This window comes from Populus alba, chromosome 14 (assembly GCF_005239225.2).
Source record: "Populus alba chromosome 14, ASM523922v2, whole genome shotgun sequence".
Classification (NCBI taxonomy): domain Eukaryota; kingdom Viridiplantae; phylum Streptophyta; class Magnoliopsida; order Malpighiales; family Salicaceae; genus Populus; species Populus alba.
The window spans coordinates 11,926,081-11,949,064 of record NC_133297.1 but is presented as its reverse complement, the minus strand read 5'-3'; the positions used below and the strand labels follow the sequence as shown (position 1 = coordinate 11,949,064).

The following is a 22,984-nucleotide window of genomic DNA, read 5'->3' as shown; positions in this document are numbered from 1 at the left end:
TCTTGTCTTGGTAATCTTCGTCAGCACCATATGATGCCCTATTTCTTTCTGTTGTGCTCTTAACTTTTTGGATACATACAGAGTCTTCCATGTCCAAGAAAAAAGAAACCAGAGGATTTCATAACATGGCGGCCAAGATTTCGGCGTGGCTCTCACTGCATTTTGTTCAATTAGTTTTCCCTGGTAGAAAATAATCTCCATTTGTTAGCTCCATTTGCTCGCAAGTTTTGTGAATTGGAAAAAAATAAAAAATAACATGAAATTTGTTAGGGTCTTCCATGAAAGGATGTGTAAAAAAATGAGTGGTTAAGACATAATAATGTAGCACAATGAATGGCTAGGGCCCTCTTAGTCTTTGCTGGCCAGAGCTCGAGTATGTGTTTATCATTCTATTATGTTAGAAGTTTGGTTTGGTTGCGCAACTGGAATAAAAAATCACTAATTTGGAGTCGAATACTGTTTAATCTCTACGAGAAATGCCTGATATTTAGTGACGGTTTCACGTCTAATAAAAATAAAAATAGTATTTTAAAATATTTTTATTTAGAAATATATTAAAATAATATATTTTTTATTAACATATTAAAACGATCTAAAAACACTAAAAAATAACTAATTTTAAATAAATAAATTTTAAATTTTAAAAAAATAATATTTTAACAGCATTGCTAAACAATTCTGTAGTGTGATTTTGATGTTGCCATGTAAGCACTTTTAAAAAATGTTATATCAACATGTTAAACCATTAAAAACAGAGCTCACTAGGTAGCCCACCAAACCAAACCCGACTACATAAAATTCTACACTGTGCAAGACATCTGAGACAAGCTTAGGAATCCAATTTCGAAGACAAATATAAATTACTTCCTCCGAGGACTGCAGGGCTAAGATTGTTAGAGCAAGCCAAGAGATTTTGTATCCTGTCCAAGAACTCGATTTTTTTTTCCCCAGATAAATCAACAGCTGGAGCACATCTTAGCAAACGAACAAAGTTAATTTCTTATTCTCATCACCAACAAATACAGAAAAAAGGAAGATATCTGCAAATTCTTCTACCAGTACAAAAAAACCCCACCAACAAAATAAGATTTCTTTCTCTACACTACCTCCCTTCAATGTGATCACTAAAGACTAATTTACACATCAAATATAGTTTTGTAACAAAAAAGCCAAGGCAACGAGATATATACCCCTAGCTTTCATCATCCCTGCACATGTGCTTCTAAGTCTCCTAAAAAGCATAGATTAGCAAGCTATCGATCAGGACAGTACCGTTTAATTAATGTACCGAATCGAATAAGTGTATCCACTCTAGAACGGAGATGATGTTAATTTAGCCAGAAACACGATGAGAAATGTCACAGACATAAAATGTGGTGTCTCGTTAATTCTGGCAGCCACCGATGGGGTAGGATTTGAAGGGACGGCGCCATAAACAGTTGCTCCATTTGAATTTGTGGTGTTCAAGATTGATGAGCTTGTGCTGCAAGACATTTCCAAATCCAGGTAAGTTGAGTTTGGAGAAAAATCAACCAGCTGAAGTTTATCGATTTGACGAAAAAAAGAGAAAACTATGGCTAGTAAGAAAGATCACCTCGTGGAGGGAAATTGACATGTCCCAGTACCTGAAATTGCATTGAAAAAAAAAAAAAAAAAAACAGAACAAGTAACTCAGAGCACAGCTTTTTTGTTCATTAGCAGAGTGAAGCACTGTTCAAATAAGAGCTTGAAGATGGGAAATTAAGCATAAATAAAAGAAAAGCATTGCTTTTTCTTTCTTTCTTTTTTGTTCAGAATAAGGAATAAAGAAGCCGAATCCCCTGAAACCTTTACGACCGATACTTACAGATGAGTGGAAAAGGTAGACTTACAAGTGTGTGACCGGGAATTTACCATTGATCATTCATAAAAATAATAATAATAATAAAAAAAGACAGAAATTCAGGTGTTAATTAAAAGGGAAAATTAAAAACTTCACCGTAAAGTGCGAACATAGAAAAGAAAACCGTGACTCCAAGCATTTGTCGAAAGGAAGTTGTGTTAACTGGTCAATCAATTAATTCGGTGTGGTAAGTTTTACCAACCCCCATTGTTGATTTCTAATCCAAATCCACTCGTAGGGTGTATATATATATATATGGTTGGATATAATGAAGAGTTAATTATAACTTACTTCCAATTGTTTATATATATAAAATAATAATTAATCCTAATAATATTAAAAGAGAAATTGTAAAATAACAAATAAATATTACTAATTACTCTTTAAGCACCATAAAATTTTTTATATTAAAACTTATTAAATAGTTTTTTGACCACTATTGAGTATACTCAATTTAGTAGTTTTATAGACCAAAAAATGCTCAATTTTCTCATTAATCTTTTATACCATCCACTTATTATCTTTTTTCTTTCTTTCAAATTTTTAAATTTTTAAATAAAAATAAATTGAAAATTAGCATAAAATGAACGAAAATGATTAAGCTATAGATGTAATTTTTAAAAAAAAATACAAGGATTAAATATTTAATTTGTGAAACCACGAGTGCTAATTAATTAATTCTGATAAACTACGGGGACTAAGTTATAACTAATCTCATATAATGAATGAAAATGCGACATAGAGAATGAGTGGATACGGCACCGTAAAGGCCCCAACTTACTTGGATTGGTGCTTGTAGTAACAGCAGTTCCTCCAAAATTACAGCTACTGGGCACTGGATTCTTCTGATAATAGCTGTTGAATGCATAAGAGGCATGATCACGGAGAGTATTTGGATTGTAACAGCTTCCACTTGGCTGAATTGCTGAGCAATCAGCACCGCCATAGCCACAAGCATAGTCCAAAGCAACTTGCAACGCTGTTGGTGATGCACTTTGGCTAGCGATACACCAGCTAGCTCCGGGAGATACAGGTGATGCCGTTGAGGTTGGGGTTACCATTGGTGTCATGGTAGCAGGCGATGTGGAATCAGGCTCGGAATTTGGGTTTATTTCTGGAGTTGAAGCAGTGGGAGTGGTGGGAATTATTGTGGGAACAGTTGTTATCGGGGTGGTGATGTCCTTTCGGGAACTGGAAATAGAACTCGCATCCACGACAACTTGTTTTGTTCCATGGTCTGCCTGTCTACTATTCTCATTTGCTAACGTTTCTGCAACACTTGAACCTGGATTTCAAATCAAGAGTAAAATCAAGCCTTCCTTGGAATCGTCGAGTTTTTTAGTGCTGTTCACACACTATTTCAGACTTAACATCAAGATATTATTATGTGCATGGTTCCAAAATTCACCGACTAGCCTAAAGTCACTAGTAGAATGGTAATTTACAGTGCAGCAAGAGTGTCCAACTGGAGTAGGCCACCATGTTTAATAACTGACAAGAAAAAAAAGGAAGGACAGGCTTTGAAATTGAATAAGAACCATGATTGGAAATTTGAAAAATCTACTTCGTACAATAGACTATAGCCCAATGGATAGGAAAGAATCATGTGTGCAGAAAGAAGCATCATTTTCAAAAAGAGGGCTAAAACCACATGGAAGAAAGCTATCAAATTCTGCTTCCGACATGTAAAAAAAGTAGCGAAAGCTTGGCTACAAAGAACAGAAATAAAACAAGAACTTGAATGAGGAGATAAGACTCACAGCAAACCAATTTAATAAAAAATAAATCTCCATATTGTTTCTGAAATCTAATTTAAGTATATCATGTATGTTTGAGTTAACAAGAAATTAAGAACATCAGTAATGATTTATATATCAAAAAGAAAAAAAAAAACAATAATGTGAAATTGTTGCTTCCTTGGTCTGATGGAAACGAAGTTGTGAAACACAATTTTTCTGCAATAGCGTCATTCCAATCATACAAAGCAAATCATCACCTGAAGAAAGGAAGAGACCGAGTAAGAAAAACATCAGGGAGTAGATGACTCTGCCACCCATGGGCTTAAACCCCAAGCCCTCTTCTTCTCCTTCTCCTTCTCCTTCTTCTTCTCTTCTCGTTCTCCTTCTTTCTCTTCTATGATGTATTTATCCAACCAGCTTACCCTTTATTCAAAGCAAGAAAAGGGAAAAGAAGCAAATAAATCTTAAACTACAGAAGCGCGCATCAATGATCTTGTTGAGAAAACAAGATTTTGCATCCTTTGTGCTTTATAAAAAATATATATCTTGTGGAATAAGTACAGTCTTGAGAGAGAAAGAGTAGCTCTGTGTGGGTGTAGATGAAGACTTGAGAAAGGAGACATGGGTGTAGAGGAGGGTGCAAGCAAGAGATGGAACAACAAAGGAGGGAAAAGGTGAGAAGAAGGGTTGAAAAAGAAGTAAAGGGAGAGAATCGTTTTGGAATTTAGATTTGGTTTGTGGGCTAACAAGTGATGGTTGTAATGATGACGATGATGTATACATCTTGCCTTTTGTCTTAATATTTTTTTTTAAGTTTATGCGTCTTCTTTCACCGTCTTATAAACAATGAGAGATTGAGAGCACAGGTCGAACTTGTATTGGATCCAGTCAATTTCTTTGCTCTATATTATGTGCTGCATGTTTTTGTGATCAATCTGGCACTGCACAACTGACCTTATGTGGGGTGATCGAGCCTGGATCTCCCGAAGTGGGGTGAGTGATACTCAAGTATACTCTCTGCTTTTTGGTTGGGTTAAAGTATTCGCTACAGTTTCTTGTTGGGTTGTTACTGATCAAGACTGCCAACTACATGGAGAGAATGTGCCTTTCATTTCTTATTCTTCTCGGTGACACAAACCTGTCGAAGTTTTCACTTCGACATGGAAATAGATAATGATTCCCTGACTGTAAAGAGTGGTGCTTAAGGCATACCATGCCCATCTCAGGTAACGCGTCGTCGTATATTGATGTCGAGCAGAAAAGCCGAAGCAAGATTTTTAAGCAACCACGCATGGAAAAAACTTATAAAAGAAAAGAAAAGAAAAGAGTAGAGTAGACTCACAGTCAGCTCCCAGGAAAAACCATGCAGGACAAACCGATCACAACTAAGTTTTATTCCTAATCTCGTGAAGAGGTCTAACAACTCCCTTTTCTTCTCTTAATTAATATTTTTTAGCCTAAATTGTTTTTGATTTAGGATCGGAGGGGATTCAATTTTAAAGAATTAGCTTTTAACCTTGTTTGATAGTTTTGTTGGGGAGAGAGGGTTAACACTTGATGATGCTAGGAGGGCGAGGGAAAAAATAACCTGAGAGGAATTTCAGAATTTGTACATATCATTTTTTAATTTCAATATTTATTTCATTTCAAGACTACAATTGGCTTTAACCATTAGCCATTATTTGTTATTTATTTATTATATTTGATTTTGATATTAATTAAAAAAAATTATTGAACCTCGTTATTATAAATAGCTTTTTACAATATTACCAAACATCATAACAATTTATTCTTTAATCACTTTTTTATATCCTGGGCACGTAATTCCTTGATTCCAATTTTTAACCTCAAACTAAACATATCCCTAAATTGATTATGACTTGCCTCAAAATATAGTTTTTAGACCTGATATGATTTAAGATCCGGGTTCTGATAAGATCATCGGATTACTCAGATCAATTCTTTTTATTTTAAAAAATTAAAGTGACATCGTTTTAGAAAAAAAAACAAAAAACAAAAATCAACGGGTTGCAGCGAGATTTTTTACCAGGTTTTGTCGAGTCAATTCGCTGGATCATACCGGTTTTTTCCTTCCTTTATTTTTTCTTCAATCAGGCTTGGTTCCAGTCCCGGGTCGGCCGGGTCCTGAGTCGCCTACTAGACCGAGCTGAATTTCAAAATTATACCTTAAAACGTATGTAGACCAAACGTGTTTTGGTCAGGATCTTAAGATAAAACTTAATTTTAATGTTTGCTATGATTCAAAGTTAAAATTTGAATAATTGATGATGTATTATTTTATCATTTCAAGAGATATTGTTAATTTTTTTTAATTTTAAAATGCGTTTCTTAAAAAGAAATGTGTCTTTTATACTTATAAAAAATAAAAATCATCGTCTCCTAATCAACGTGTAATTAGTGGCATCATCAATCATCTACTAGTGTTTAGCATTTGATGGCCACTAATACCAAACGTTCATATGAACCACCATTCCAACAAAATTTTATATTTAAATTTGCAAGGAAGGGGACCATTGTAAAAAATGTTAAGAAAATTACTAAAATTGCTCCTCAAAAACAAAAGGTGAGCCGTCCAGAACTCTATCCCGAGGCTGCACTTTTGACCAATTGGATACATTATTTAGTACTGCTATATAATATACTCCTAGTCTTAATTTTTTTTTATAAGTGCAATTAAAGCCACTTCTCGATCGTTGCTCTCTTGCTGGATTATATTAAGTGGGCATGTGTTTGATGGGGACAATTTGAAGTAAAAATATTTAAAAGAACAAGCATTATTGTTTGATAATAATTGCTATAGCCATCACAAATTTATCTTTTTAATGTGGATTAATCTTAAAACATACACATGCTACATGCTACGCACTTCGAAATTAAGAATATATCTGGAAAAGGAAGATAAAATCTCACCATTTTATAATGTCGTTTGAAGAAGGAACTCTCTAATGATAGATTCTAAAATTTTGTGCTATAATCTAAGAGTCCCCACCCAATAATGTCATCGAATTGTAAGATATTAGGGACTAAGAAATAAGTTTTGAGATTGAGTGACTAAAATAAAAACACTGATAAATATTGAGGATTATAAATTAGTTTACCGGTCCATCCGCTCCCCCAGAAAACAAGAGGTTGGGTGCCCACTTTCGGACTTCCCATTAGCCCACTCGAAGAAATAAGCGGGCAAGAAAACCCAAATTACTGGTGTGGATCTCAGAGTCACAGAAAGTCAAGCCCAAGGTAATAACCCAAAATATTACATTTTCGTCAAATAGAGGTGGCGGAAGGTAAAAAAAAGTTTGTGCGAATCAGTTCATACAATATACAAGCTGTAAATTGTGGGTTTTTGAGTGAAGCGGAAAAAAATATATTTGATGGAGCTATGGGTTTGATGTTGTTACGTGGAATACAATGATCTCAGGACTTGCTAAATGCGGAGAGATTGACAAGTCTCTAGGAGGTTGTTTGGCAACATGGTGCTGAGGAGTACAGTGTCATGGAATTCTGTGATTAGTAGGTATGTCGGGAAAGGAAGGTTCTTTGAGGCAACGGATCTGTTTAGAAGAATGAAAGAGGAGAGGACGAAGCCAAGTGAGCTTACAATGGTGAGCTTGTTAAATGCCTGTGCTTGCTTAGGAGCACTTGGACAGGGAGAATGGATTCATGATTATATAGTGAAGAACAACTTTGCGTTGAATGCTATTGTTGTTACAGCAATTATAGACCGTGCTCAAGTGTGGAAGCATTGATAAGGCTCTCCAAGTGTTCGAGAGCGCCCCCAAGAAAGCATTGTCATGTTGGAACTCCCTACTTTTAGGCCTAGCTATGAATGGCCGTGAGAATGAAGCGGTCCAATTATTTTCAATGCTTGAGTCTTCAAATTGCAAACCGGATCATGTCAGTTTCCTAGGTGTCTTGACGGCTTGTGATCACGGTGGTATGGTGGACAGAGAAACGGACTATTTCTTGTTAATGACAAAAACAATCAAGATCGAACTATCGATAGAGCATTATAGCTGTATGGTTGATGTTCTAGACCGAGCTGGACTCCTCGAAGAGCTAAAAAGAAGCATGCCTGTAAATCCAGGTGCCGTTATATGGGGGGGGGGGGGGGGGGCTTTACTCTCCTCTGCAGGAAGTACGGAAAAATTGAGATGGCGAAACGAGCAGCGAAGCACGTGACTGAGTGAGTTGAATCCAAAAGAGAGCTCAAGTTTTGTACTTCTGTCGAATGTTTATGCTGTCATTTGGAAGAAGCAATGCAGCAAAGGTTTTCTTTGAAAGAAAAGCAGATAGACAAAGAACCTGGATGTAGTTCGATTGAAGTTAATGGAGAAGTTCATGAATTGGTTTCCGGGGGAAGGCTGCAGCATCCAAAGAAATCTAACATGAATCTGATGATTTGGGATGGGTATTAAAGGCGATGGAACAGGATTGTTATGAACCAATTAAGATTGTTGTTTCTAGCGAATTATATCATGACTTGAAACGGGTTCTTTCGAGTCCCATGAGTCCTAAAATTTTCTATGTTTTAAATGAACTAGGATGCGTTCTGATACTGGTGGTTGAACTCCAGTGAAACAAAGAACAGCTAAAATCACCAACGATGAATTAGCTTCTTAAGATTTTAATGATCATCACTGATTTGCATGTTTTCTTTGATTCAAACACAAGGCCATATTTTAAAGGCGTGTCCAAACGAATCTCCCTCTCTCTCTACACACACACACACACACACACACGAACCTTGCACTGTGTTTTGAAGGAACTCCAGATTGATGGAAAATAAATAGTTCATGCCAGGTAAAACAGGTAGCTAATCTTACAAGGAAGCCCGAAAACAATAGTGAAATGACACAACATTGATTAATATTATGATTTGCCAATTTGAGAGACTAGAAGATGTGCTGCTAACTAGGATTTTGACATGGTTCGCCCTGGTGTCCAAGAGTAAATCTCAGGGGTCACAGCACCATTGGTAAGCAAGTTCTGCGGCATTCCGTACAAATCTGAAATATCAAGGTGGTGGTGACGACCATTTTGGTAATGCTGATTCTCCACAGCCGCAGTTATTTCATCGTCATCCAGTGGCAAACGATCAAAAGTTGCCTTCATGAATGATGCAGCCATGATTACTACAGGGCCCGAAGCAATGAGCGCACCGACTACACCTCCACCAACAACCTGCCCTTGAGCCCCTGCCAAGTAGATAGTTAGTCCCGTGATCCCCTGCGGAGCAGGTGGGGGCAAGACAGATCCTAGCAGTGAGAGTATCTCAAAACGCCCATGAAGGGTTACAATTGCCCCGGATGAAGTTGGTTGTCTTAGGGTAACATTGGTTACACAACCACTCCCGCTAAGTACAGATATTCCACGCTGCTTCCTTCTTGCAAAGTTAGCTAAACTCTCACACACATCACAGCCAGAGCTCACCTCCATTGCATGGGCTCGGAGTGCGTTTGCACTATCTCGAGTGACAATAATAGGAGGCTTTGGCTTGTTTTTTGAGCCAGCTGGCCTGCCACGAGGACGCCTGATAGTTTCACCCTCCGGTGCTGAAGAAACTGGTGGAACCGCCTTGGGCAATTTTGGGGCCATAAGGATTGGTTCTATGCTCGGTCTGTGGTTATTAACCTTCTCCGAGCCTTGGCTTCGATCCATGATTCTTTCAGATCCAACAGAAGGGAATGTCAGGTCTGCAGCTCCAGCCATTCATAAACAAAACGAATACACAGGAACTGTGCTCGGTTTCTGAGCTTATGTAGCACATTATGCACGAATAAATTTATTGCATGGAGCCAAAAGAATGATCATGTTTAGGAGGAGGTTAAGTGGCACCAACCTTCTAATTAACTAGTTTATACTTTATATGCATTCCTGGCCCTGCCTACCTCCCATCTGGCATGCCCGTCATGTCGATCGACTCCCAGAGTAAGTGAATGTTTGGGAATGCACAGCATTCCCAAAATTTTAAATTTTTTCTTTTGATTTTGCTTAAAATATATATATTTTTTAACATGTTTTTAGATGATGTATTAATGATAAAAATAATTTTTTTTTAAAAAAATTATTTTAATATACTTTCAAAATAAAAATACTTTAAATCAGTATAACTGCTTAAATTAATTATACCATGCCCACACGTTAAAAGAAATTATTTTAATATACTTTCAAATAAAAAATACTTTAAATCAGTATAACTGCTTAAATTAATTATACCATGCCCACACGAAGACTTCCATGATAACCTGCTCTCAATTTCGAGGAAACTATCAGATAGAAATCTCTTTTTTCCCCCCTCTATTTTTAACAGCACGGAAAGGTGAGGTGAATTATGCTTGTAAAGCATAACACCATGGAATCATTTTTCTAACTAATAGCATGAAGCAGACGTGTGGTACTTTCGCATTGAGGAGAAACACATTAGCGAAGCTACATCTCAAAACTTAAGACATCATGCCACAATCAATTTGGCAAAATACTTGGGTGCTGCATCTCAAAAACTGAGGCATTGGATAAACCTGTTTAAAGTATTTACAAATTGGACAGAGCCAAACCGTCGATTAACTTTTAACTGCAAAAACAACCTAATTTGCTGCTTTTTAACTCGCCACAAAAGGAGCTACAGAAACCATCAGCAGCTGTTCATTCAAAGTGGTCTGATCAGTTAGATGATAAGTAGCTCTGCTGCCAGAGATGTTGTAATTGCTCGGGTGCTGGCCCTTGAGAACTACTAAGGTCACTAAGGCTTTGGGGTGGTTGTTCTGGTCGGATTCCGGCTTGAGAATGATAAGCATTTGCATGATGAAATGGAGCACCGTAATCCTGCGAGAGCTGCTGACCTTGTTGATAATTATGTGTGTGCAATAGGGACCAATGATCATGTGAGCGCTGCTGCTGACCTTGTGGATATTCAGAAAGTGGTTGACTCTGTCCAGTCAAACTCAAATATCCGTTGTCTAGGAGGGCTGCCATCGTTCTTGAAGAGCCATCGTTCTGTTTTTTTTTTTTTTAATAGAGAGAATTACAAAAGCAAAGGACAATAAATTAAAGAAATCTCTTTTTAAGTACTGAAGATAGTGTAAAGAGCTTGCACAAGTCACATGACAAAGCAAAATGAATGTTCATACAAAAACAGAGGGAACCCTATTACCATTACCTGTTGACGTGTGGTGAAATTATTTCTCTCTTGATACTGAGAATGGAAAATATCATAGCCACCTGCAGAACCAGTAGGGGCAGCAGCTTGCAAAACAGCTCCAGGAAAGTTGGCAGGGATCCCTAAACCTCCATAACCAGAAATGTTCACATCAGACAAGGGCAAATTGCTCCTGGAAACACCTGTTTTGTATTGTGCATGGCTGTAGCCCATGTTTGACAGGGAATCATGGAACACAGTGCTATCTTGATAAGCTTGCTGAAAAGCAGATGGATTACGAGCATAGTTCCGAGGCATAGCAGGATAGCCAGTCAAATTGGCCAGCTCTTCCAAGGAAACAATAGACTGATTGTGCAAATTAGTTGACAGATGCTGGGGAAGTGTGGTTTGTGGGACAATATTAGCACTGGGCAGTGTCGGTGAATATGACATAGGTAGAGAAAAAGCAACCCGGCTCGGAATCTGAGCATTCACGAGTACAAATGAAGAAAAATTAGCTTTGTTGCATTCACCTATGAGGTTCTTAGCACTGCAATGTGACATGTATATAGGTGGCATGTAACAATAATACGCTAGATGCCAAACAGCCAATACAGGACTAATCAATCATATGAACACCATAAAGCAAAGTTTTTATGAATTATAGTTTATCAAAACCAATTTACATCACATTGACATATTATAGTTATATCAAAATCAATTAACATGATTGTACTAAAAATTGAAATTTAATCTCATGTATGCAGCCTAATCTAATCTTGCAAATCAAGCATACAAAGTTGATGTAGTTATAGAAGCCTGGAATTCTGAGGTCCATGATTCTCCATAAATCTATTCAGAGATTCATCACAGAGAAATTCTGTGTCCCTTACCTTAATCTTTTTCTTTAAGAGATTAACAAATTAAAATGCTCATAAAATATGCAGGCACAAATACATAAAGTCACCTAATTCAAAATTCAGCAGATATTCCTTACACACCTCTGACTGGGAGATGGCTGGATTGCCAGTGGATGATACAGTACTATCAAATCTTGAGGGCACTGATTGGGTTCCAAGGAAAGATGAAGCATAATCAGAATCTCTTGAAGATTGAATACTTGATGCAAACATATCCGTTGGCATAGTTGTTGCACTAGCTTGCTGCAACAGAATGTCTGAGATTAGGATCTAACAGTCCATGTTTACTAAAATACAGCAATTCAAAGTCCAGAAAAAGTAAATTAAATACCAGCAGTTTGAATAGAAAAAGATTAAGGCCGACAATATTATCTACATAAACCATATTGTCCAACAGCTGATGATGGAAAAATTAGACTTGCAAGAAAAAAAATTACAACCACAGGGGCATTGCTATTCTTTAACCATTTGAGATCAAAGAGAACTACTATGAAACAGAAGTAAACCAATAAAGAAATGCAGGAAAAGATCGCGCACACAAAAAAAATATAAATCTCCACATGTAATACAACAGCATCATAATTTCATCTTCACTGTTAGCATGTCATGCAAGACTGGTTCCAAGAGCAAGCGATGAAACTGAGAATAGAAAAGGAGAAGTCCAAACCAAAACGAAGGGGGCTATGAACAAATTTAGTTTGGTACAAATCCCAAAACACAGAAAAGAGATGGGATTTATAAGAGAAGAAATGACAACCACCCAATATTTTCTTTTTGGCAGGTTAGCAAGTAATTCAGTAAACAATGAGAGCTTCTCCAATAAATTCATGTTTAAATAATGAAGACAAGTCTAGATAGCATTTATCATCAAAAGTTACTATAATGGTAAACGAAGAAAAACAACAAAATATTGGAAGTATTATTACCAGTTCCATATGAAGAGAAGAAAGGTTCCTAGCTTGTGGATGTATCCTAACATTCAAGGGACAATCCCGTTCTTGGGTTTTCTTAAAACTAGAATCAGGTACAGATGATGGATGGCTGTGCCTATGGGATACTTCATGAATGTTTTGTCTCATTTGCTCTTGCTGTGAATATACATGCATGTTATTAATCCCAACACCTGCGGTAAATCGATGTGTATTGGATATGGATCTGAGTTGCTCATCTCGAAGGTACTCATCAAGGTGCTCTGGATTTCTGCGCAGAAAGAAAGCATGTGATAAAATGAGCCATTAAAGCACACAAATATTACTACTGGAATTAAGCTAAAAGACCCGTGCCTAATCTCCTTGCACAGAGCAGATGAACTATTTGCTGCTGCAGAAGTCTCCTCCAGGTTAGTCTTTACAGGAGTTGAAGCTATTGAGCCCCCAGAGACTGCATTGTAAGCCCCAGATTTGTATGTACCAAAACTCAAATGTGACCAGTCAGCAGCAAAGGCTTGCATATAGTCAGGAAACACCACCGCATGATTATCCTCAGATGGAGGCAATGCAGGCTCCTCCTTCCCCAAACTTAGCCGCTGAAAGTTCACAGCAACTGATGATACTTCATCATTCAAAGGTGCAGCACAATTTGGAAAACGTAAATGGAAGCTACTTCCAGTTCCTAAAATTCACAGTGATGGGACAAGGAAAGAAGAAAAAAGTAAGGCTTGTAAAATATATTTGGAGTATTAAAGAACAGAAAAGAGAACATTCTCATTTAATAGGCCATTACCTAAGCAGTATTTTCATCTGACCTATCACATAAAATATTTTGAAAAACACAATGTGCCACTGGAAGCTGAGTTAAATAATTGTGCAGTATCATCACTTGATCTCTTTTGAGCCGACAAAATGATGGAACAATGTGAAATGGTTCAATTCAATCAGACACTCAAGGATAATTATCCTAAAATGAATTACGAAGGAGTTAAAAACAAAACTCTAATAAATCAATGCTTTAAAAACCAGGGACTCTTCAATTCTTGTCATCTTCCAAACTAGGTTTAAGCTTTCATAAGAGTCCACTAAATTCACATAGCAACTCCTTTTCAGGCCATTCTCAGCAGGAAAAACAGTGTCCATTACTAAGAGCCAACATAATTTCTCTAGAATAGAAAATAAAATAAACCAGGCTTGCCTAGAAACAATTGTCTTAAACATTGAGCTAAAAATTAAGAATAAAATTATAAAAGCTATCTTCATTCTTATTCTTGATTTAAAAGCGAGATGAATCTGTTTGCTTCATTTTTGTTTTTTTTTAAAAGACCTCAAATAAGCAGACTTGAAACAATTTAACTTCCCTGTTGCTCTTGATCAAATGCGCCTTCATAACCAAATAAAAAAAAGGCTCCATTACATCACACCAATTAAAAGCCCACAACAAAGAAGTCAACCCCAAACCAAGAGGAGAGGGAAACAGAAAGAAATGTGAAAGAGAAAAGATAGTGGTAGGCAAAATGAGATTCTTAAAGAATAACTTTTGGTAGTTTCGGAATTTTTTGGTTTCTTGAAGATCCGGGGTTCAACTTAGGGCCTTTTGGGTTCTACAAGGGAGAAGTGATGAAGGGATTGAGAAGGTTCTTGGAACTTTTTGGGTTGTGTGTGGTGGCAAAGAAGTGGGGTGAACTGAAGAAATAATGCTGTCACATGAGATAGGCTATTTTTAATAGGGCTACATGCACATGCAATGATATGGGCATGTCAAGTTTAAGACCTGCAGCCCAGCCCATCATATCTATTACATGACATTTGAAATTTTACATGCTATATTACAAAGGCTTACTAAATTGAATTGGGGCAGCTTAGATAAAACTAATATAGCAGATTTTTCGATTCTTTAAACACTCCTGGTAAATATTGGATCTGTGAGAACGTGTAAATCATAGCACCATATGCTTTTTGACAAAGGCAATGTTGGCATTCACAGAGCGCATGATAACTGTTTGGCAAGGGATCACTCACATTTATTGGGAAAGGAGAAACAAATATTAGCATCAACCTAAAACCATGTGAATTACCTTCACAATGATCATCCATGCAGCTCCGAGAATCGTAATTTTTATCCTTCAGTAAACAATCACCCCTATGAGAATCACCTACAACAGTATTCACATTTTCCTGTCCTCTACATGAAAAGGCAGATTCAGCACAATAAGAACCTGGATTCTTGTTAGCAGCATCCCTATCTGATGCTTGTACCTCCTCTAATTGGTGGTCTTCATTCGAAATAGTTCCATCACCATAAAAGTAAGATTGATTAGAAAAGATATCAGTGCTGGAGGAATTAAACACATTAAAATTATATAACCCACCAGCAGCTGCTTGCTGCTCAAACACTGGCCATTCATCATGAGAGCTTGCAGCAACATCAGACTCGTGAATTGTCTCGGGCACCTGAGAAGGATGTGGGCATTGCAGACATTTGTGCATTTCTGGTGGAGATGGAGAAGAATCACATGAAGATTTATGACAGTACTGGGATGAGTATACTGAACCTACTACATCTTGAGGTGTGCAAGAAGTGTCCATCATATTTTGGGAACCTTTGCTGCGCGGCCTGCCCATCCTAACAATGTCAGCCATTGAAACATGTCCTGTAGTACCTCCTGACCAAGCAGCTTGAGTTCCTGATGACAATTGTGCAGATGACAAAATGGTATCTCCAGTTCCTGTAGCTTTAGTTTGCCTGCTGTCATCAGGATTGCAAGAATCACTGCAGCAGAATTTTCAAGATCAATCCAAAGAAATAATGAAATGTCTATACCATCAAAACATTCAAATGAGGTAATAAGATTGCACATCTAGAAAAAAAACCCATAAAAACAAAGACTGTAAATGTAAAACCTAGAAAAGAATAATAGAAATTCCTAGTCTTAGAAACTAGTTGGACGAGAATAAAGATTTCACAGTGCGATACTATTTTTGGAATGGGCTAGGGTCATGAACTTATAATCTATAATCTACAATCAAGTCAATTCCATGGTAAAAAGTTCATTTCATCTCAAAAATATCTCTATTAAGTTATTAAAAGCACAACCATTTAGCACAAGCAGCAAATTCCAAAACTAAATAGGCTAAAAACTAAGGAAGAGACAAATTATGTAAAGAATGCTGATGGTAACTAAGATGGCAAAAAAGTCCTAACTGCATAACATCACCCAGGACCAAGTGCAATGTTGCAATCAAGGCATCCACCTGGAAAAAATTAGAAACCCCCTGCTTCTCATCTATATGAAAATTTATAACTAAAATGAGATAGGCAATGCCATAATCTACTTGGAAAAAATTCAAGCCTTTTCAGAAGAACTAAAATATTTTCCCCTCTCATTTTTCTTGTAAAGATAGCATCATATACTTTCAAATGTTAATATAGCATGTAACTATCAAATACAGAATAACATTTTCCTAATTAAACTTAAAAGAAAAGGCAGCAAGACCCTGAACATTTATAGCACAAACATGAGTTTCTTCTGAACTCATACCATTTCAAGAAAGGGGTAACTTGTGAGATATTTAAAGAGAGAGAAGAATTGTGCATGGTAGAAATCCGATGGATAGAACTGAGAGATGGATACATGCATGCATTTACACATACCCAAATATGTGTGTATAAAACTGGCAAGAAGATTTTAAAGGACATAGTAAACAACATTTGCCGGCTGAAACAAGAGGAAACTTGACATGAGACAGATAGGTACGTGCAACATCATTTTCGAATTCAGAGACTAATCACTAGAAAAATTAGTTAACATTTTTAAGTTACTCCACCAAAACTAATCAATAATATGAAATAAAATTGAAGAAAACTAAGTATGGGTATATTATAGTATAGTTATTGATAATCTGTTTTAAAACTTCGATGTATACTGGAGATCAATTGACTTGAATTCGTAATAGAACTAACTTGTTGGATGAAGGCTGCTCATTTTTCAATTTCACACGATATATTAAAGTTGATGAAGGCCCCGGATGAGCAACCGACCCATTCTCTTTCCTATATGCAGCTTTACCAAGGTCTGAAGGGGAGAAAAGTTCACTTAGTAAGAATATACAATAGCAAATCCAACTCAGTATCACCAATTCATCCACCACAAGCATCTAACATTGTTCAGTATAATAAACACACCATTATTGCTGATTTGACATGGTACAAGCCCAAAATTATATTCGCCACCAGCTTTAACTCCATGATAACCATTGTTATTACCCCGAGCCATTGATTCTTGTGTTTCCTTCATCTGCAGGAATGCAATCTAAGATATTAAAAAAAAAAATAATAAGGCATGAATAAAACCCTAGTCTATGGTAAGGAGAATAAAGCGAGCCTGTTGATGTAATAAGCCAAATATAGCAAAATGATTGATCTGGTGCAGCACAGAGAATAAATAAAACGAGTAAAAGAAAGTGGAGAGAAAAATACTTGAGACCATAATTAACTAAAAAACCAAGCAGCAGATATATGCCAACAGAAACCTTCAGCAGCTGTTAAACACTGATTTTGAAATCCCTGACTACTAAAAATCAGCCTATAAACTGATCTCTTATGCTGAACAAGTTAATTCATAGGCAATATTTGGGAAATCATCAACACATCCCAAACAGCCAAAGAAAAACCATTTGACACATTTCACATGCCAAAGTTTATAATCCGTTGAAATGGAAAGAATACAGCCCCCTCCCCCTCCCTACCCCAAAAAAGGAAAAATACTTGAGCTCTTATTTACATAAGGTACCTCTTTTCTTCTTTCACGTTTGCTCTTCACTTGATGAAAAGGATCTACACAAATGAAAATACTAATTTAATAAGGACTTCTAACCGAGCACATCACAATCGGTAAACTTTACATTTAAGAAATGAATTAGATCAACTAACTATAGAAGAAGTGAATTTTCAAATAACAAGATCCACATATAAACCCTCTATTAAGGCACCAAGGGTAACTCAAGCCGAAATATCTTTATCAAAGCTACATATTGCCCACCAAGAGAAATTTTTATTTGCAATTTCTTTTATTCTATTTCTGCAAGCAAAATCACGCTAATCGAAAAGGGATTACAAAAAAAGTATATGTTTCACTAAAATAAAAACAGTTAAACATCAATCCATACTCTAGAAAACAATAGCAAATACAAAATCACCAGCATTTATCAATGCATTGATGTAAATTAAAATCAGAAAGAAAATCAAGTTCCGTTTTAAAAAAAAATTAATATGATGCAACTGCATTGGGGACTCGGCGTTTTCTTATAGCATAAAATAAAGAATTGAAAATCAAATTAAATTTAAAAAGCCTTTAGGAAAAACGCAACGGTACTAGTTATTTTGAACAGTTTTCCCAACAGCCAAACAGAATTCAACAGAGAATACTAAAAACATAATTAAGAAAATCTTCCTTATCAAAAAAAAAAAATCCACTATCAGAACCCTAAACAACGCCAAAACTTTTTTTTGACAAAAACAAAACAAAACTCTGTACTCCACTCAATGCCACTATTTTTATCAACAAAACACGCACTAAAAACACTCAAAAGAAAAATTCAAGTAACCTTGATTAAGGAGGTTTTGAACAGCGGCATCAGCGTCCATATTAAAATCGCAAAGTACTGAGTAGATCTCTGCGTCCGTACAGTTCTTGTTAACAATCTCTTTAATATTCTGCACTACCTTTTTTGACGCCCCCGGTATCTGCATAACTTCGTGTTTGCTTTCACTCCCCATCTCTTCTTCGCTCTCTATCTGTTCTTTTTATTTGTGTGTCTGCGGCCTCTTCCTTTTGGATTATCAGATTCCCAACAAAACGGAACAAAAACCTATTCTTATATTTTTTTTTTACTCTCTTTTAGGTTTATTTATATAGTTTACTTTAGAAGTATAAAGTATAAACAGTTTTTTGTTTTTTTTTTTAAGTTATAGTGTTTCGATCTAACAAGTTTGTTGGTTTTATTTTCTTACGGTTCTTATCAGCCGTTCGATTTGCATGCGTTTGAGAATCTAGTGGGTCCCGCAAAAGAGATGTTTTTGCGATATTTAATTAACGGTGTGACTGCTGTAACGGATATGATGTTGGGATTTTGTGTGGTTTTGTTTTGGCGTAGGGGGTTTGGTTTTTTATGAGTTTTTTTTTTAAAAAAAAAATTTGTAATTTAGACTGTGTTTTTACACTGTGATTTAACTATATTTTTTAATTTTAAAATATTTTTTATATATTTTTAAATGATTTGAATATGTTAATATTAAAAATAAATTTTAATAAATAAAAATATATATTTTTTAAAAAATAATATTTAATACACTTTCAAACAATCATTGTACTAATTTATAGTTAATATTATGGATTGGATTAGTGGATTTAATATCATCAAAAAAAAATATTATTTAAAAGAAATTTAAAAAATTCAAATCAAATTGAATTATTATCCAAATTTGATCTGTCAATTTTTTTTTTTTAATTTAACTTAAACTAAACACAGAATCTTTGAATAGACTCACCTAAAAAAATTTAATAACACTGCTTTAAGTGAAATAGTTAGAAACAAAAGAAGAAGAAGCAAAAGTCGACTTTGCTTTAGTTTCGGTTCCACGTTTCCCTTTACTGGAAAAGGAAAATCATCTCTTTTGATATAAATTATATGTTTGAGCTTTCCCAATGACATTCAATTTTTACTATTTTTCTTTTGATTTTCTATATCCTTTTTATTCAGATCGTAGGCTCATCGTGAAATTACCATTCCGGTCGTACTGTACATTAAATTGCCTTCATCCATTGTCGGTAGGGCAAATTTCCTTTGAACCCAACCCAAGAAAGTTTTGCTCCTCTTTGGTATGTGTTTTAAATAGGTTTTGGGTAAATTCTTATTATTATTTAAAATTAATTTTTTAATATTTTTAAATTGTTTTGATATACTATATCTAAAATAATTTTTAAAAATAAAAAATATATTATTTTAAAACATTTATCAAATAAAAAACACTTTAAAAAAGCAACCACTACCACACTTTCATATACCTCTCCTTAATTAAAATGCAATCAAGGGCCTGTTCATTTTGTATTACAATATCTTCAAGATAAAAATTCAAGAAGATATTGATTTTTTTTTGGGTAAATTAACAACATGTTGCAATTAAAAAACACATATTTTAAAATGTTATTGTTGGAATATTGTCAATTATGTTGCTGCCATTGTCAAAGAAGGAGGCTCCAATGGTGGGTTGTTGGTGGCAGTCAACAACCATTGACTAATGTCAAAGTTTAGCAAGTTTGGCAACCATCATTGTTGACAAAAAGAGCATGAGAAGCTACCATGGATGCTTATAAATAGAGGCATACATTAGAGAGTAAAATGAGAGAGTTGAGTGAGAGATATTAGAGCTAAAGATGTGAAAAATATAGGAGAGAGTGGGCTGCCATTGCAGCACTAAGAAGAGAGAAATAGAGTGAGGTTAAGAGTTGCTAAAGAGGGAATAATTCCTCCTTCTCTATTGCTGTAAATCTTGTTATCTCCCTATATAATCAAATGGCTTCTCCCGTAGATGTAGGCGGTTCGCCGAACCACGTTAAATATTGTGTTAGTGTGCTTAGTCTTCGATGGACAAATATCAGTATATCACCAGTCGGAATTCCCTACAATTATTAGTGAAAAACACGATATTTTCAAAGAAATTATTAGATAAGCTAGTATAAATTACAATGATAAAAGAAATAAAAGAAAGATTAAAAAAAAAATCTTAAAGATATATTGAAATTTCAATTATGATATTATTGATATCATCAAAAAAATTTCTATGAAACAAATTTAACAATATCAAAAGGATTATTAATGATTACTGAAATAAGTCACACATGACATCAAAAAAGGGTGGCTACCAAAAAAAATAATTTATTTTTAAAATGAAAATACTTTATTTTTAGTTGTGGTTGAGATCATGGCTTAAATCCCAAATTATTACGAGGATAAGTAGATCTTATCATATCATAGTACAAGATCGAAACAACATGCAGAACATTAATTAACAAAAGATCTTGGTTCAAAGGACTTTTGATCAAACCAAAATTAGCTAGCTAATCAGTTGCCGAGTTTGCCTCCCGAAATACGAGTTATCGTCGGTTTTCAATCTCTAGCAAGCAGTTCCTGCTTTGCTATTTCAATATCAGTGATCAGCCCCCAAGTTAGCTAACTAGTCTTTTTCCCCGGGCTTGACAAGGGTATTTCAGACATTCCTCGCTAAAGGACACTCTCTTAACACGTGTATCACTGATTATGTCACTTGAGGACAGTTGCTGCAACAAGGATCCGTAGCGTAATGTCTTCGAACCATCTTCACCCACATAGGCTTTGGAAGCCGACTGAATTAATGAGAAAGTACACCACTACTAGACTGTCTCCACCCAAATTCGCAGCTGGTGGGGGTGGCTAGCCATCGCCATTATTATTATTTTTTAAGTACACCACTATTGTTTGAGTGCGCAACGTTTATTACATCTTAACTAATTTTCTGAAATTTTAAAATTAATAATTAGATAAATTTCAGTAATTTTTATATTTATAATATTCAAATTAATAATTTTTAAAAAGTAAATATTTTAAGGTTATTATTATTATTACTATTATTATTATTTTTAATTAATATAAATATTCAGACTAATTTACGTGTATTTCAATTAATTTTATAAATCTTAAAATTAACAATTTATAAACTTCCACCAACTATAAAAATAACCGATCACTATCATTATATTTTTTTATTTATATGGAGTATCTGGACCAGCTTGTATATATCTCGAATAATTTTTATGAGACTTGAAGTTAACAAGATTTTAGTGGTTATTAATATTAATAATCACATTATTCAAATATAAAACTATAAAAAAAATTAAATCTTTTAATTTCAAGTTTTCATGTACCTACTAGATGCTTCCTATCATTTTTACCTGCAAAGGAAGTAGATGAGCGAATGACTGTCATCTCAACTCTTGATTCGACTGCGTCCACCGTCTTAGGCCAAGTTTTACATAAAGCTTTCGAAAGCGGAGAGTCTCTTCCTCTAGCCTGTGGAAAGGGTAGACTACCATCTGTCTTTAGGTACTTTCCCCGCAGCACACCTGTCCAGAGACTTGAATTATCATGCATTACTCCCCACCCTAATTTCATGAACCTTATCAAACATAGCACGAAAATATGCAGGGAGAGAGGATCCCCATGGGAGGGAAACTTTCAGTTGGACTTCCATTCCAAAGGACTCGCAGGGAGGCAGCTTCAATACAGCGCATTATAAGTGGTGATGTTGTGATTATTGTGAAGGCAATATAGTCGTTCCGAAACTAGAGAGTAACAGTGAAAACGAGCTTGATCATGATGAGTTATAATTAATTAATGGATGGATACGATGAAAAGGATGTTATCAGCAATGGCAATAACAACGGCGAAATGATTTGGCAATTAGTAGTAGTTAAAATGATTAGATGATGGTATCATCGAAGATTGAGATTTGATAATTGTACAAAAATAATTTTAGTCAAAATGATTAAACGATGATTCAAAATAGTTTTGTTTCATAAATATGAATTGCCCATCATTGTATTTGATAAAAAATTCTTCTAAAATTGATCTCTCGGAAGATGAATAAACATCGTCAATGGTAGCGATTATATTTGATTATTTATGCATATAATAACTTTGTCCTACTTGCTGACGAGTCAAATTAAGGCAACATGGGAGATCTTATTTCGATCTCTGTTCATGGAGTTCCAGTGTTCTGCCAATCCACACCAAGGTGTACAAAAAGGATAAACTTTCCAGGCTATGATGTTCCTCATTATGCTTGTGCTTCTTTCTGTAGGGAGACAGCCTTTCAGTGACATAATTTATCCATCATCACTGGAATGTTTTGGGATCCATATGGGTGGAATGCTGGAAGCTGTAGAGCTACCTTACGCATTCACTCTGTTTTCTGGCGTCCTTGTCTCTCCGGTAGTCATACTAATTGCAACTGGGTCGCTATGCCTTGGATCGAATAAACCCATTCCTGAAGAGCATGTTGCAGTTTGAAGATTAGAGCTCTATCAACTGGTTACGATGTTTGAGCACGAACACAGGTCAGAAAAAAGCTGTCCAATTATCAAGCTCCCAACTGTTGCAGGTGCATTCCCTGTTAGTGCCTCTCCTGTGCTTATGTTCTCGTCAGTTAAAGAAATTACATGCGAGAAAGCTAATGAATGTCGAGGCAGAAAGTGCAGTTGGTTCTTAATAGTGCATATCACTTGTATTTATGTGCCACATTTTGCCAGTAGTTGTCGACT

General features: G+C 35.6%; 3 protein-coding genes and 1 pseudogene across 4 annotated transcripts; 1 reads left to right on the top strand and 3 right to left on the bottom strand.

Moving 5' to 3' along the window:
• Window positions 1–975: 975 nt before the first annotated feature.
• Window positions 976–4,416, bottom strand: LOC118041661 (uncharacterized). The gene is made up of 4 exons (XM_035049133.2): window positions 3,879–4,416; window positions 2,664–3,167; window positions 1,595–1,625; window positions 976–1,483 (listed from the first exon to the last, which is right to left on the bottom strand). The coding sequence occupies exons 1-4, from the start codon at window positions 3,937–3,939 to the stop codon at window positions 1,312–1,314; spliced, it is 768 nt and encodes a 255-aa protein (XP_034905024.1). The 5' UTR covers window positions 3,940–4,416; the 3' UTR covers window positions 976–1,311.
• Window positions 4,243–8,057, top strand: LOC118052027 (pentatricopeptide repeat-containing protein At2g42920, chloroplastic-like; annotated as a pseudogene).
• Window positions 8,058–8,387: 330 nt separating this feature from the next.
• LOC118041257 (AT-hook motif nuclear-localized protein 16) lies at window positions 8,388–9,351 on the bottom strand. Its single transcript, XM_035048525.2, has one exon. It carries the CDS (start codon window positions 9,349–9,351, stop codon window positions 8,554–8,556), a length of 798 nt encoding a protein of 265 aa, XP_034904416.1. The 3' UTR covers window positions 8,388–8,553.
• A 778-nt stretch (window positions 9,352–10,129) lies between these two features.
• LOC118041713 (uncharacterized) lies at window positions 10,130–18,575 on the bottom strand. Of its 2 annotated transcripts, XM_035049200.2 has the most exons (12): window positions 18,234–18,575; window positions 17,420–17,463; window positions 16,813–16,924; window positions 16,591–16,702; window positions 15,186–15,399; window positions 14,999–15,080; window positions 14,705–14,902; window positions 12,981–13,308; window positions 12,624–12,897; window positions 11,779–11,940; window positions 10,799–11,260; window positions 10,130–10,635 (listed from the first exon to the last, which is right to left on the bottom strand). In XM_035049200.2, exons 1-12 carry the CDS (start codon window positions 18,403–18,405, stop codon window positions 10,303–10,305), a joined length of 2,493 nt encoding a protein of 830 aa, XP_034905091.1. In that variant the 5' UTR covers window positions 18,406–18,575; the 3' UTR covers window positions 10,130–10,302. The 2 variants fall into 2 exon arrangements, with proteins under 2 accessions (XP_034905091.1, XP_034905081.1); XM_035049190.2 differs by having other exon boundaries at window positions 14,999–15,399; window positions 18,234–18,574.
• Window positions 18,576–22,984: the final 4,409 nt, after the last annotated feature.

What these genes read in the sequence shown, in the direction of transcription:
- LOC118041661 (XM_035049133.2), bottom strand. Translation starts at nt 3,939, where the DNA reads ATGGGTGGCAGAGTCATCTACTCCCTGATGTTTTTCTTACTCGGTCTC. An exon ending in CGGTCTCTTCCTTTCTTCAG is followed by an intron (nt 3,168 to 3,878) that starts GTGATGATTTGC and finishes TTTGAAATCCAG; the next exon opens with GTTCAAGTGTTGCAGAAACG. An exon ending in TACTACAAGCACCAATCCAA is followed by an intron (nt 1,626 to 2,663) that starts GTAAGTTGGGGC and finishes ATGCAATTTCAG; the next exon opens with GTACTGGGACATGTCAATTT.
- LOC118041257 (XM_035048525.2), bottom strand. Translation starts at nt 9,351, where the DNA reads ATGGCTGGAGCTGCAGACCTGACATTCCCTTCTGTTGGATCTGAAAGA.
- LOC118041713 (XM_035049190.2), bottom strand. Translation starts at nt 18,405, where the DNA reads ATGGGGAGTGAAAGCAAACACGAAGTTATGCAGATACCGGGGGCGTCA. An exon ending in CATGGATGATCATTGTGAAG is followed by an intron (nt 13,309 to 14,704) that starts GTAATTCACATG and finishes TGTGAATTTTAG; the next exon opens with GAACTGGAAGTAGCTTCCAT. An exon ending in CTTCTCTTCATATGGAACTG is followed by an intron (nt 11,941 to 12,623) that starts GTAATAATACTT and finishes ATTCTGTTGCAG; the next exon opens with CAAGCTAGTGCAACAACTAT.